General features: G+C 36.5%; 1 protein-coding gene across 2 annotated transcripts in view; it reads left to right on the forward strand.

Moving 5' to 3' along the window:
- Positions 1-15,951, forward strand: part of RASA2 (RAS p21 protein activator 2) — a 127,115-nt gene that overhangs the window by 88,280 nt on the left and 22,884 nt on the right. For both annotated transcript variants that reach the window (XM_080815402.1, XM_080815403.1), the window contains exons 11-17: positions 327-475; positions 2,440-2,554; positions 3,008-3,082; positions 3,764-3,887; positions 6,562-6,668; positions 11,326-11,409; positions 12,010-12,087. In XM_080815402.1, coding sequence (XP_080671528.1) covers positions 327-475; positions 2,440-2,554; positions 3,008-3,082; positions 3,764-3,887; positions 6,562-6,668; positions 11,326-11,409; positions 12,010-12,087 — 732 coding nt within the window. The remainder of the gene's footprint in view (positions 1-326; positions 476-2,439; positions 2,555-3,007; positions 3,083-3,763; positions 3,888-6,561; positions 6,669-11,325; positions 11,410-12,009; positions 12,088-15,951) is intronic.

Here is a 15,951-nt window from a genome sequence, read left to right on the forward strand (position 1 = left end):
TGTGATTTAATATGAAATGGCTAAAATAATTCTGTAAATGATGTAGAAAATATTTCAGAGTATCAAGTTTTATTAAAATGGGGTGGTTGTGTTTGTGTGTGTGTGTGTGTGTGTGTGTGTGTGTGTAAAATTTATCTGGACCACAGTACTGTGATTCCAGGACATGCTTGAAATTTTCATCTCTGAGAAAAGTTTTTAAAAATTAAATATTCTTTATAACAGTAGTAGTCAATAAATATGCTTGAATTACTTATACAGGCTAGTGATTGAACATTTAGTCATATTTCCTTGATTTTGTGCTTGTTTTTTGCCTTTCTATATTCTAGCCGATATCTGCCTCAGCTGCTTACATTTTGGGTGAAATTTGTCGAGATAAAAATGATGCTGTTTTGCCCCTTGTACGACTGCTGCTGCACCATGATAAACTTGTTCCTTTTGCCACTGCAGTGGCTGAATTAGACTTGAAGGATACACAGTAAGAGTTATATTAAAATGTTAATTATGTGTGTTGAGATTGGATTTTAGTTTGCCAAATTGTTTTTGTAATTTCACTTCTTTTGTGTTGACCAGCCTTACTGAATTCTGAAAAGAACTGCTTAGCAAGAGATAAAAGGCAGTTCCTAAGTTAGCAAACAGTATCCACCAACAGAAACATTAACAGTTAATGAAGGGTTTTTTTATTCAGTGTCAAAATTTCCTGTTACTCATCTTTGCTGCTGCTTGAAATGATTCACATGTCACAGATTAAGTACTAGGTCAGAAGTTGGGTTGGGTTTTTTCCCTTACCCATTATGTATCACCCCATGTACATATATGTGATACCATGAAAAGCAGTCAGGTGGCTTTCCAGGCCTGTCATAGCACTGTTTCATACACATACAAACATTCTACTTTTGTAGTTCATTAATATCCTTTGCTTTTTTTTTTTTTTTTTAACTTACTATTTTGGGTAAATAGTTTTGGTAAGTTTGAAAAGCCTAATGGCGGCAAGTTTTTTTTTTCTTTAATTTAAATTCATTTAATTAACATATAATGTATTATTGGTTTCAGAGGTTAGAGGTCAGTGATTCATCAGTCTTATACAATACCAGTGCTCATTACATCAAGTGCCCTCTTTAATGTCCTTCATCCAGTTACCCCATTCTCCCCACTCCCTCCCCTCCAGCAACCCTCAGTTTGTTTCCTATGATTAAGAGTCTCTTATGGTTTGTTTTCCTCTCTGATTTTGTCTTTTTTCCCCCTCTCTTCCCCTCATATCCTTTGTTTTGTTTACTAAATTCTACAAATGAATGCAGTCGTAATGGTAATTGTCTTTCTCTTATTTTCCTTAGCATAAAACCCTCTGGTTCCATTCATGTCATTGCAAATGGCAAGATTTCATTCTTTTTGATAACTGAGTAGTATTTCCGTGTGTGTGTATGTGTGTGTGTTTATACACACGCCACATCTTCTTTATACATTCATCTGTTGATGGACATCTGAGGTCTTCCCATAGTTGGGACTATGGACATTGCTGCTATAAACATTGGGGTGCACGTGCTCCTTCTTTTTTTTTTTATTTAAAGATTTTATTTATTTATTTGACAGAGATCACAAGCAGGCAGAGAGGCAGGCAGAGAGAGGAAGGGAAGCAGGCTCCCCGCCGAGCAGAGCCCGATGCGGGGCTCGATCCCAGGACCCCGGGATCATGACCCGAGCCAAAGGCAGAGGCTTTAACCCACTGAGCCACCCAGGCGCCCCACGTCCTCCTTCTTTTCACTACATTTATGTCTTTGGAATAAATACCCAGTAGTGGAATTGCTGGGTCGTAGGGTAGCACTATTTTCAACTTTTTGAGAAACTTCCATACTGTTTTCCAGAGTGCCTGTACCAGCTTGCATTCCCAACAACAGTGTAAGAGGGTTTCCCTTTCTCTGCATCCTCCCTGACATCTGTCGTTTCTTGAGTTAATTTTAGCCATTCTGACTGGTGTGGGGTGGTATCTCGTGGTGGTTTTGATTTGTATTTCCCTGATGCCGAGTGATGTTGAGCATTTTTTCATGTGTCTGTTGGCCATCTGTATGTCTTCTTTGTCTTACGTCTTGGCAGCAAGCTTTTTAAATGGGTGGTAAAGGGGCACCTGGGTGGCTCAGTGGGTTAAAGCCTTCTGCCTTCGGCTCAAGTCATGATCCCTGGGTCCTGGGATTGAGCCCCGCATCAGGCTCTCTGCTTAGCGGGGAGCCTGCTTCCGCCTCTCTCTCTCTGCCTGCCTCTCAGCCTACTTGTCATCTCTGTCTGTCAAATAAATAAATAAAATAAATATCTTTTTAAAAAATAAATAAAAAATAAATGGATGGTAAAAATTACTAAAATTGTATATATAGCCAAAGTCATATATCTCATGTTATCGATTTCACAGCGTCTGTTTACTGCTCTTGGTTATTTCTGTTTGTATTTCAGAGATGCAAACACAATTTTTAGAGGAAATTCCTTGGCTACCCGATGTCTGGATGAGATGATGAAAATAGTGGGAGGGCACTACCTGAAAGTCACATTAAAACCTATTCTAGATGAGGTACGGGCTATAACTTTGATAATTGAAGTCTCTGTGGCCTCATGATACAGCCTGTCTTTCATCAAGTGACCTAGTGATAGGAATGATACACCTGTTCATGTATTACTGAAAGAGTAAGGCTGAACCCTTCAGAAGTACCTTTCCATCAGTGGATTTTTACTGAAAGGGCACGTTTAGTATAATCTACATAATTTTTAGGGGGGGGTTACTGATTTCTTTTCTTTTCTTTTTTATTGTTGTTGTTACTGGATCAGTTTTAGCTAGAGTTTCAAATATATGAGAAATGAATTTTGACAGTTCTTTTGCAGTATTGTGTATATTATCTCTGGATTGGGGATATAAACTTTGTTATGGTTTTAATTTTTATAATTGTATTATCAGGAAAATAGTTATTTTCATTTTGCCAAATTACTTATAAAAGAGCATTAAATGAAAAATTAATCTGTCTTCCAGATATGTGAATCCTCAAAATCCTGTGAAATCGATCCTATTAAATTGAAAGAGGGAGATAATGTAGAAAATAATAAGGTAAGTCCTTGTTATCGTTATAACTGCATTAAAATGGGCTTTCTGCCAAACATAATCTTCCATAATACTATATGTTAGGATGTAGTGCTTTTTATTCCTTACTTAATGCTTATACTATTAGCATTTCCTGTGTCTAGTTTTTAGAATGTTGTTATTTCATCATGGGGTTTCACTTTATTTTTATTCTTGATTATCTCTCTTCGGCTTTAGTAACAATAATGGAATAAGGCAGTATCTAGTTGCAGCCGCCATTCTAGCCATTCCTTTGGAGTCAGACTGACCAGGCACAATGACTTGGTCAACCAACATATTAGTCGTGTCTGGGAAAACAGTGACCATTGTAGAGTCACAGGTTTTCATTGCACTGAATGAAATTGCCACAGTATCCGTGTGCCTGCATGTCTGAATTATTTCCCTTTAGATCATTTTATTCTCTGTTGCTTCTTGTGAAATTTATTCCATGCATTCACCAGTTATATTTAGCTAATCTCATTCGAATTTGTTAAACAAGATCAAGATATAAATTGTCCTTTAACTGAGTGAATTTAGAGAAGGGAAGCGGAGCTTTAGTATACTGGATAGTAACTGCCTACTCTCCTTTTCACTGCATTGTTTTCCATAAAGGCTATGGAAAATGTGTAAGAGTTAAAATCCTGATGTTTACCTTGTTAAATCCTACAGGAGAATCTGCGCTACTATGTAGACAAGTTATTCAGTACAATTGTAAAATCAAGTATGAGCTGCCCCACTGTAATGTGTGATACCTTTTATTCTCTAAGGCAAATGGCTACTCAGAGATTTCCTAGTAAGTGCCTTGTTTTACTAAAACATGCCATTTCTTTTTCTGTATTTGATTTTTTTTTATAGATTTACTCTGGATTTGGCTTATATGAAATGTTTAAAGTTTATAGGTACAGTCTTCTTTGCAAAATAGTTACAGCTTTTTTATGAAACATCTCGTTTAATTTCCTTACTATCTCAAAACATACATTGTTTATTTCAGTGTAATGACAGCTTATTAAAAGAGCAAATAAAAAATCACCATTATTTTTAAGAAAGGTAAACATTTATACTAGGTACTTATGAGATTGTTAAATGTAATAACACCTTTGTTATTTTTACCTTTTTCACTTCATTTAAATAATGAGAATTTTTAGTTCAATACAGCTGACTGGATTTGACAGTTTGAGAATGCTAAGGTTTTAGAAAATGCTAAGGACATTTTTACAGACATGGTTCGAGACATTAGAAACGTCTCTGTTGCAATAGACATAGAATTTTGAGGACATGTATCTGTCAATACATGCTTTAATTTGGTAAAATAGCTGTGTGAAGGCTTTGTTTAGAAACACATAAAAATAAGAGTTGCTATCTCTGATTATCAATATTTGGAATTATTCTATATGTGCTGCCGAAGCGAGCACTGGAATTATTCTAATTACATGCATCTCTGATAAGTAAATAAACTTGCTGTAACTGTCTTTCCAGATCTGCCTGTTGTAATAAGGGGAAAGGGGAGGAAGTAAGGTGACTACTTAAATTATTAGTCTTACCCAGATGTGTGAGACTGTAAGTGTACTTCTGTAACCATCTGAAGAATTTATTTTGTTCTTCTAAGTGTGACGCATGGTGTGTGCTTTTATCAGCCCCTTGACTAAATTTACCCAGTGCTAAAGTCATAGGGCTGAATTGTCTAACTAACGTGTATAAATTCAGACCTAAATGCCTTTGCTAATTCTACTAAAGACATAAACAGTCAACTTAAATAAGTATACTAAATCTAGTCTTTTTTTAGTTTTTAAATACTTTATTTATTTGACAGAGAGATCACAAGTAGACAGAGAGGCAGGCAGAGAAAGGGGGAAGCAGGCTCCCCACTAAGCAGAGAGCCTGACGTGGGGCTTAATCCCAGGACCCTAAGATCGTGACCTGAGCTGAAGGCAGAGGCCCAACCCACTGAGCCACCCAGGCGCCCCTAACTCTGGTCTTTACAACACAAGGGAGCAGAGATGTTAATATAACACTGAAGTTATGTTTTTAAATAGTGAGTTAAATCATGACAAGCACATTGCGTATTTAGTGAGTGAACACACAGTGCTAACCTGCATTATCTCCTACTCCTACTCTAATGCTCACACCATCTTATGAGGTGTGAGGTACTGCTCCCCTTAGGTAAATAATGAAACTGAGGTTTAGAAATGTTATGTAACTTGCTCAAGGTCCAAGACATGGCCAGCAGACAAGAAGGGTCTCCAGCCTGGGTTTGGCCTCTTCCAAAGCATATTGCTAGTCATTGGACTCTGTACTACCCAGTGATCTTGGCCTTAAAAAATATTTTTAATTCTGTTTATAGAAATGATCTAAAGTACTTTTTATGTCTTTTTATAAAAGCAAGTGTGTCTCTTTTACTTTTTTGTTGGATTAAATATTAATATATTTTCATATCTTCAGTCGACTACAGTAGTGATAGTTTTGTTTTCATAAAATATTTTCATACTTTTGGGGCGCCTGGGTGGCTCAGTGGGTTAAAGCCTCTGCCTTCAGCTCGGGTCATGATCCCAGGGCTCTGGGATCGAGCCCTGCATTGGACTCTCTGCTCCGTGGAGAGCCTGCTTCCCCCCCCCCCCCCCCCGCCTGCCTCTCTGCCTACTTGTGATCTCTGTCTGTCAAATAAATAAATAAAATCTTTAAAAAAAATTTTTTTTTCATACTTTCTCATTTCTGTTACCGTGGGAAGACGAATGGAGAGTAGGGAGGAGACAGTGGGCAGCAAGTATTATTGAAGAACTACAAGTTAAATGGCTTGCGCATTGAGGGACATAATTATAAGAGTTAAAACTCAAACCAAACCCAGGCTTTTTTCCCCCTTTACTGCCTGCTTCTCTGTCCTCTGATGTTAAGTATTGACTCCATTTTGAAACAAAAGCAGTAGGTGAATGACAAAAACCGCAAGTTGTCTTCAGTTCATCTTCATTTTTATGTGGAATATTGATTGCTTTTTTAAAGGAAAGATTCCTGTCAGTTGTTTTTATTGCATTGTCTTTGATATTATCAAGAGGGGAAAATTGAAGCAATATTCTAAAACTGAAAATAACCTATCCTGGTCTTAAAGGATTCAGTATCACCACTAGGTAGTGCTAGATACTACTTTATTTTTGTTGAAATTTCAGGAGTCTCTCTTTGCAGATGAGGAAAGAGGTCTTTTTCCTAATTAAGTTATTTCTGAAAACCTGGTAGCTTTTTTGCCTTTCTTTTTAAAAATTTTTTTATTATTCCTTTCAGATTTTTTTTTAGTCATAGGATTTTTTCCTTTAATTTAGTCATAATCATTACTATCATTTCATCAGCTCAGTCTCCACTAGACAAATTATATTGATCTCCTATTTAGTTTACATGTTTTTCAATATTTTTTATTTTGTCATCTTTGCTTTTTAATTCAGTGTTTTTGTGCATGACATTTCACCATTTTTTTCCTGCAGATGACCCTCATGTTCAGTATTCTGCAGTGAGCAGCTTTGTATTTCTTCGTTTCTTTGCTGTAGCCGTAGTATCACCTCATACTTTTCATTTGCGACCTCATCATCCAGTAAGTGTTGTTCTTCTCAAAGCTTTATTCCATTTTTATTTATTTTTATTAAAATTTTAAAAAGAATATAACAAGCCAGTTTCACTTAACTGTTTTCTTGTAACTGGTACTTAAATTTACTGGGCATTTTCCTTGGCTATTTCAGTCTTTCAGAGAAGGCTGAAAATTCCAGTTTTTGTTGCTGTTAAAAGATATTGTGCAAGAGTAATAAGATGTTGATAGTTGTTGAAGCTTGATGGTAGGTACGAAGAGGATCCATTGTATTTACCCTCCACTATTGTGTGTGTTTGTAAATTTCCATAATACTAGAGTTGTTTTTGTTTTTGTTTTTTCATGAGTTACAGGTTTAGTTTATCTCACAGGTATTTTTATATCTCACAGAAGTTTGAAGAGGCTCATTTCTGAAAGGTGTAGAAACTTTGATTGGAACATAATTTGGTATCTCCACATTTTTTACTTTTTATTCACCTGATATGATAAATATAAGAGATTTAAAACTTTAAAAATGTTCTGGAGTCCTATTTAATTGTTTAGATCTGAATCTACTGCATAATGTACATGTTTCTTAACATTTTAAAACTCCTTTTTTTGCTCTTTCTTTCCTCCTAATATGGAGTATTTTTGCTGATTCTTTAACCTTTTATGTTCCAAATATTTTATAATCTTATCTAATTGCTTTCCTGCTGATTGGTATGACACATAATAATAATAATAATAATAATAATAGCCAACATTTACTTAGGGCTTTGTAGTAGGCCTTATTCTAAGTACTTTATGTGTTTTAACTTACTTGGTCCTTCCTCCCTGTGAGGTATTCTGTTATCCCCATTTGCAGATAAGAATATCACAATTCAGCAATTTCTCTGTGGTCACACAACTGGTCAAATATGATTTGATCTCACTCAGTTTGAACTGGTTAAACTGGAATGCTGTCTCCTTCAGTCTTCTCAGTCTTTGAGCTCACCCCTGTTCTTTCTGGCCTCTTGGGCAGTAAAGTGTTCAGACATCTGTAATGTTTCCATCACTGTGCTCAGTGCTAGAAATGCAGTGATGAGGAAGACACTCTCTGCCTTTAGGAAACTTAATAGGGTAGAGAGGACACATGGGTTTGGGAGTTAAACTGGGCTTTGAAGGCCACTCCTCTTCATGGCTGCATGACATTACCCACTCACTTCACTTTGAGAACTGTATAGAACCATGCTACTTTTGCAGCAACATATTCTTTCTTGCCAAAGGACTGTCTGTGAATAGCTGCAACAGAAAGTGGGCCAGTGTCCTTTTGATCACAGGATCTCCTTTCTTAGGGCTGTGTTACTGAAGCTGTGCAGAATTCTGGGTCTGAAAAAGCTTAGTAACAGCATTCTAGATATAAACAGAACTCCTACCTCTGAGCTTTTGACCCTGCCTTGTATTCAGACTTGGATTTGTATATTTCCATAACAGATGTTGCAATAAAGTCCTTCTAGCCACAGACTTCGTATTTTAGGTCACTTTTCCAATCAGTATGCTAGAAGGACTAGTTTATACTGTGTCGTATAACCTTATTGTTTGCTTTTAAGTGTAAACTTACCCGCCTTTTCAAGAACTTTTCATTCTAATTGGGAAAATAGGACAAATATGAGATACATCATCTAAAACTAGTACCTGATTTTTACCAAGTTAAGGCATACTGTGGAAATTGAGAGCACGGAGTAATCCCAGGAACCTGGGAGTAATGGGATTATCAAGACCAGTATTGAAAGGTAGGGTGGTTTTCAAGGAGAACTGATTAATGGTTATTGGATGTTACATTTAGACATTCTTTGAATTTTGAGAAAACCAGTTTTAGTAGAGCACAAGAAAATCAGATTGCAGAAGATTAAAAAATAAATAGGTAAATGTAGTTTTTATCCAGGAAATATATCAAAATTGAGCTTGCCCTGTTGCTAATAAAAGACATAGGTAAATTCAAACAAGCACAAGTGTGTACATACACACATGAGTGAATAATCTTTTTAAAATGCTGATTTTTTAAATATGGGTTGTGTTAACATTGACATGGTAGACTACTCTTTTTTTTTTTTAAGATTTTATTTATTTATTTGACAAGACAGAGATCACAAGCAGGCAGAGATGCAGGCAGAGAGAGAGAGAGAAGCAGGCTCCCTGCTGAGCAGAGAGCCCGATAGGGGGCTCTATCCCAGGACCCTGAGATCGTGACCTGAGCCAAAGGCAGAGGCTCAACCCACTGAGCCACCCAGGCGCCCCAGTACACTACTCTTTTGAGAAGTTTCATGGTGAGGGAGAAAAAAGGATTGAACTATTTTTCTCATCATACCCCTCATCCTTTCATTGATAGTGTTCCCTCAGGACTTGGTCAAGGCAGACTTCCCTAATGTCTAGTCTGGTTTAGGTTCCTCTCTTATGTATACATGTAGCATCCTGTGGCTTTCTGTGTCTTGACGTTTGTCATACTGTTCTATAATCATCTGTTTACAGTCTCTGAATGTGGAGTGTCAATACCCAAGAGCAAGGGTTGAATCTTTTTCAAGTTTGTGAATCCCAAGCACAATACACAGTTTCTAGGATAAGTAGACACTTGGTGAATGTTTGGTAAGTGAAAGATAGTAGCTCAGAGAGGGAGCTGGTCAAATGATGAGTCTTCTCCAAAATGGGAAAATTGGTATGTAGTTTAAGCAGAAGAGAAGAAACCAACAGAAAGGGAGAAATTGAAGAGAGAAGAGGGCTTGCTAATAACCAGATCAGTATCCTGGAGGATTTAGATTGTTTGAAAAGAAAAAAATGATGGGTGTAAACTTTAGGAAAAGAGTAATTCCTCCTTTGAGATATGGTGAACCGTATGAAGTTGTTTTATGTTTGTAGATCAAAAGTAGTCAAATAATAGTGATTCCATATGGTTCAACCTAATATAAGGAAAAGAGGATAAGATAGTTGTTTTGAGGTGAAAGTCAACATTTTAGTTGAATTTAATAAAAGTTATAAGGCATCTACTAGATGCTTGTGCCAGGCTGTGTGCTAGGTACCAGATGTCTAAGGTACTGGTCAGCCATAAAAAATTATGATGGCAGATGGTAGCAGGGGAAGAATTTAGAAGAGCTTATATGTGGAGTACACCAGGGAATCAGTAGTAGCTAAATGATACGATTGTCACATAGTAGTAAGGGCTGTGTTGATGTAAACAAATGTCTGATGTGCAGTAATTGTATAAAATACGCTTTGTTCTTTTTAGTTCAGGGAAATCATAACCTAAAACAGTGATCTTAAAACCAAATTTGAACAGGGAAGTCTTGGTGAAATTCAGTTCAAATTCATTTTATTAGCCATTGTTAAGAATCTTGGTGTGCCTCAAAGGCAGAGAATTGTAGGTTTTTTGTTTTTTTTTTTTTAGATTTTATTTATTTATTTGACAGAGGGAGAGAGATCACAAGTAGGCAGAGCAGCAGGCAGAGAGAGGAGGGGAAGCAGGCTCCCCGCCAAGCAGAGAGCCCGCAGAGAGCTCTGTGTGGGGCTGCATCCCAGGACCCTGAGATCATGACCTGAGCCGAAGGCAGAGGCTTAACCCACTGAGCCACCCAGGTGCCCTTATAGGGATCTTTTATACATATGATGGAATTCTGGATGTTCTAGCTAAAATATTTCTGAATAAATTTAATTAAGGTGTGTAACTATTTCATGAATATATCATAATGATCATATCCCCAATATTCCTTTTTTTCCCAGATTGCCTTATATCTTGGTCATCTCTTCTCCTTCACATTCACTGTCATTTTCAATGTGGGGTTACTAAAATATTAAGGAATGTAACCAAAAACTAAACTAAAGCAATTTCTGTATCTAAAGTTTCTTAAGTCTGTGTTTCGGTGGAAGATACTGTTTATTTGATTCTCCAAAATAAAGAAATTCTATATGTGATAGGAAAATTGGTTATACAGATATATGGATTGGTGGAAACTCATTGGGTTATGTACATTTAAAATCTGTTCATTTCATTATATGTAAATTATACCTCAATTTTTAAAAAAAGAGGGGGGGAGCAAGGACTCATCAGGGGAACTGCTTAGTCCATTTTATTTGTATTTAGATTTTTTGGTAGGCAGGCCGAAAAAATACCTTGGATAACAGACCCAAATAGTTACCTTCTGCTAAGATTCTCCACGAACCAGGTAACTTCTCATTTCTTAAGTTTAGTTAGGGCTTTGCTTCCATGATGAAAATAATTGATTGTACAAGCTGTATCAGTTATTGAATAGGGTTAGAGGTGGATTGAGAACAGAAAATTTGGAAACTGCCATTTTAAGTTACAAGGTAGAAGAGGTAGATGTGATTGACATTTCAAAAGTGAATATAGTTTGTTAGGTAATCCAAGCTGCCATACTGTACAAAACAACATATGTAGTATCAATTAAAGTGCGGCTTTCAGAAGTAACACATTGTTGAATACAGTTACTTTGGGAGGAATTATAAATGACATCTGGCTTCTTTAAGTCTCTTAAATTCCTTAGTTTGGTGAGTTCTGCCCATCGTAAACTAGAGTTTGAATGAACATTTTTGAATCACTGTATTAAAGTAATGTAGCCTATTAACTCTCTTCTACCTCTTACACAAATTCTGTTTCTTAAAAATTTAACAGAAATTTTGTCTTTTTTACATTCTTTAGGATCCACAGACAGTTAGAACATTAACCCTGATCTCAAAAACCATTCAGACTTTGGGAAGCTGGGGGAGTCTGTCCAAAAGCAAGGTAAGTCTTTATATCTTTTGCTTTGTATTCACACTTCTAAATTAGTTATACCTTAGGATCCCTTCTCTCTCACTTATTCCCTTCCAAATTAAAAATAAAGCAAAACCAAAAATATGCATATACATATGCAATAGTCATTTTTAGATAGCTGTTGTCTCTTAGTTACCTGTTAATGAAGTTTTATTTGAACTAATACATCTAACTAAAGACATTTGCATAAAATATAGTCAATCTTTTAATTTTTTTTGTTTTGGAAAATGTTACTTTCATTTAAAAATGTAATTTATATTAACATGAAATGGGATTATTATTTATATCAAAATAAAAAATGAATTAGCAAGCATTTAAATTTGTAAAAAAAAATAAAATAAACTAAGCAGAGGAGAGAGTCTGGTGAACAGATCTAGGAACTGTCTATGAATCTGTGCCATAATCATCTAACAGTTGTTGAAAGAAATCCTACTCCAAACCCTATAATTCTCTTGAAATATATGATTGAATCCTTTAAGGCCTTAATCCTCAGCTTAGAAATGCAGTTCCTTATAGTCTTAATTCTTTATTTAACATATATAAATTCTGTGTGGTGTTTTTTTTTCCTAGTCAAGTTTCAAAGAGACATTCATGTGTGAATTTTTCAAAATGTTTCAAGAAGAAGGATATATTACAGCAGTTAAAAAGGTATGATTGTTTTACTCCGGAAAATTAATATTTCTTATCATATAGCATTGGGGAAATGTTAGCATTTCATGTTACTCCTAGAAGTCAAGTCCCAATTTAAAAAAAGTAATGTTTAAACTGTACATCAGATACAAAGAGGCTGTCTTTTTCTTCCTTTCTTCTACCATACAAAACTGTGGGATTTTTAGCTGTGGAAATACCTAAATGTTCAACAACAGCTGCTGTTGGCCATTGTCTTAGTAACACAAGTGACAAATAGCTAGAGTAAGGGTTTCTTAACAGCAGCAGTATGGACAATTGGGTCAGATAATTTTTTTTTTTTAAAGATTTTATTTATTTGACAGAGAGAGAGATCACAAGTAGGCAGAGAGGCAGGCAGAGAGAGAGAGGGGAGGAAGCAGGCTCCCTGCAGAGCAGAGAGCCTGATGCGGGGCTCCATCCCAGGACCCTGGGATCATGACCTGAGCTGAAGGCAGAGGCTTTAACCCACTGAGCCACCCAGGCGCCCTGGGTCAGATAATTTTTGATTGCAGCCCCTCACAATCAAAAATTATCCTTGTACATTATAGGATGTTTAGCAGCATCCTTGGACTCTACCAATTATATGCCAGTAGGATGCCTCAAGTTTTGATAACCAAAAATGTCTGTAAACACTGCCAGGTGTTTATTCCCTAAGGAATAAAATGGTTTCTGATTAAGAACCTCTGGTCTAAGGAGGGTAAAATCTTAGAATGGTGCCTAATACATAGTGGGTACTTGTCATAGTAAAAAAAATACATGAATTATTGAATAGTTTATAAACAATATAAGCTGTAGTAGTAACTTGAAAGTTACTGTAAATTAAAATGTATTGTAAATGCACAAAAGACCACAGTATATATATATATATATATATATATATATATATATATATAATAGTATATATATATATATATATATATATAATAGTATATATATATATAACAGCCTAACACAAGGCCTATAACATACAAAAATTGCTGTACTTAGAAATCAGGAATGTTTTGAAAAGATCTTTAATTTCTTCTGTCTTTATTTCTGAATCATTCTAAACAAAATGTAGTTTTATTATAAAATGCTAAAATTCATAAAGTTACTTTGAAGTACACCTAAATTTAGCTTGAAATACTGTATTGTATTTTATCATGATTCTGATTTAATGAATCAAAATTAGCAAGGCCAAATTTTAAAGATTTTACTCAATTTCTGTATCATGATTGATTCACAGTTAACTGCCAAGAGTATATTTTTGTTGAAGTATATATCTGTACTTTTTGTGTGTGTGTGCTTAGAATTCTTACAGGGATTCAGTAAATGAAAAAGGGTGATTTTTTTAAAAAGCCAGTTGGAATATTTTTCATCTAGAATAGTGCAAGTTTAACTAAAATCTTTTTAGGCAACCACTGAAGGCTTTTGAGGAGAAAGACTTTAAAAAGAATAGGCAAAGGAAAAGCTGCCTTTTTATTTGTAGGACATTGTTGAAACATTTGTGGGACAGTGTAGGTAGACTTTTGTTGGCAAGATTATAATGTGCTGTCTTTTGTTTTAGGGTTGTTTTGCCATTTTTTTATGACCTAGGCTATGGTAGCAGCTGATTTTTTTTTTCCTATCAGAATGCGTAGAGTTGATAATGTCAGTGAAGAAAATACTTAAGAGTGCCAGGAGTTGAGCCTGTTCCTGATCTGTCCTGTGTCACCTACTCACATTCTCATGGGCTATCACCATAGTACATTTCTTGTTTTAGATGTGGATCTAGACTCCTAAACTAGGATAGGATATTTTGTCCTAATCTGAGAGTTTTCTTTATTATTTGCTAGCTAAGTCTGGATATGTACATTGCTAGAAATTGCAAAAGCCTATGAATCCCGGTTTCTCATTTTGTATTGGTGTACTGTTCCCACAGAGTTTAGGAAGGGCAACATGGATAGTTCTTTTAACAGAGTGACCATATAATTCAGTGTCCAAACCTGGGTACTTTAAAGAGTGAAAATGAGTACTATTGATAATGTTGGGACCACAGCTATAGACAGGGATGGCCCTGAGCAAATTGGGACCTATATTCACCCTCCATATAGTTCATCTTAATTTTTATGTTTTCTTTCCCTTTATTTTTTTTAAAGATTTTATTTATTTATTTGACAGAAAGAGATCACAAGTAGACAGAGAGGCAGGCAGAGAGAGAGAGGAGGAAGCAGGCTCCCTGCGAGCAGAGAGCCCGATGTGGGGCTTGATCCCAGGACCCTGAGATCATGACCCGAGCCGAAGGCAGAGGCTTTAACCCACTGAGCCACCCAGGCGCCCCGTTTTCTTTCACTTTATATAATTATATTTATCCCATAGTTCCTTATAAATATAACAGATAATAAATCCAGTAATTATAAATAAATGATAAATAATTTTCAAATAAATCAGTGCCTTCAGGCAAACACTAAGAATAAAATATTCAAGTATGTCTCTTACCTGCCATTAGTGGATGGTCCATCTATAAGAACTGGTCCATCCTATGTGATAGGACACTTGCTTAGTTCCTTTGTAGGCTTTTTAAAAATCTTTTTATTATTTTTAAATTAATATACAATGTATTATTTGCTTCAGGGGTACAGGTCTGTGAATCATCGGTCTTACACAGTGCACAACACTTACCATAGCACATACCCTCCCCAATGTCCATAACCCAGCCACCCCATCCCTACCCCAACCCCCCAGCAACCCTCAGTTTGTTTCCTGAGATTAAGAGTCTCTTATGGTTTGTCTCTCTCCTGATCCCATTTGTTTCATTTGTTTCCCTCCCTACCCGCCACAACTCCCTGCCCTGCCTCTCAAATTCCTCTTATCAGAGAGATCATATGATAATTGTCTTTCTCTGACTGACTTATTTCACTTAGCATAATATCCTCTAGTTTCATCCACATCGTTGCAAATGACAAGATTTCGGGGTTTTGATGGCTGCAGAGTATTCCATTGTGTATATATATACCACATCTTCTTTATCCATTCATCTGTTGATGGACATCTAGGTTCTTTCCATAGTTTAGCTATTGTGGACATTGCTGCTGTAAACATTGGGGTGCATGTGCCTCTTCAGATCATTACATTTGTATCTTTAGGGTAAATACCCAGTAGTACGACTGCTGGATCATAGGGTAGCTTTATTTTTGGCTTTTTGAGGAACCTCTGTACTGATTTCCAGAGTGACTGCACCAGCTTGCATTCCCACCAACAGTATAGGAGAGTTCCCCTTTCCCTGCATCCTCGCCAACATCTGTTGTTTCTTGTTAACTTGAGCCATTCTTACTGGTGTGAGGTGGTATCACACTGTGGTTTTGATTTGTATTTCCCTGATGCTGAGTAATGTTGAGCACTTTTTCATGTGTCTGTTGCCCATTTGGATGTCTTCTTTGCAGAAATGTCTGTTGGTTGTGTACTTTTTTTTTTTTTAAGATTTTTATTTATTTATTGGAGGGAGAGGGCACAAGAGAGAGTCGGGGGAGGGGTACACGGAGGGAGAAAGAGAGAGAAAGAGAATCTTTTTTTTTTTTAAGATTTTTTATTTATTTATTTGACAGACAGAGATCACAAGTAGGCAAAGAGACAGGCAGAGAGAGAGGAGGAAGCAGGCTCCCTGCCGAGTAGAGAGCCTGATGCGGGGCTCAGTCCCAGGACCCCGGGATCATGACCCGAGCAGAAGGCAGAGGCTTTAACCCACTGAGCCACCCAGGTGCCCCGGAGAGAGAGAATCTTAAGTAGGAGCTCTACCTCACAACTCTGAGATCATGACCTGGGCCAAAATCAAGAGTCGGACGCTGAACTGACTTAGCCACCCAGGCGCCCCATTTAGGTCCCTTA

This window comes from Martes martes, assembly GCF_963455335.1.
Source record: "Martes martes genome assembly, chromosome: 1".
NCBI lineage: Eukaryota > Metazoa > Chordata > Mammalia > Carnivora > Mustelidae > Martes > Martes martes.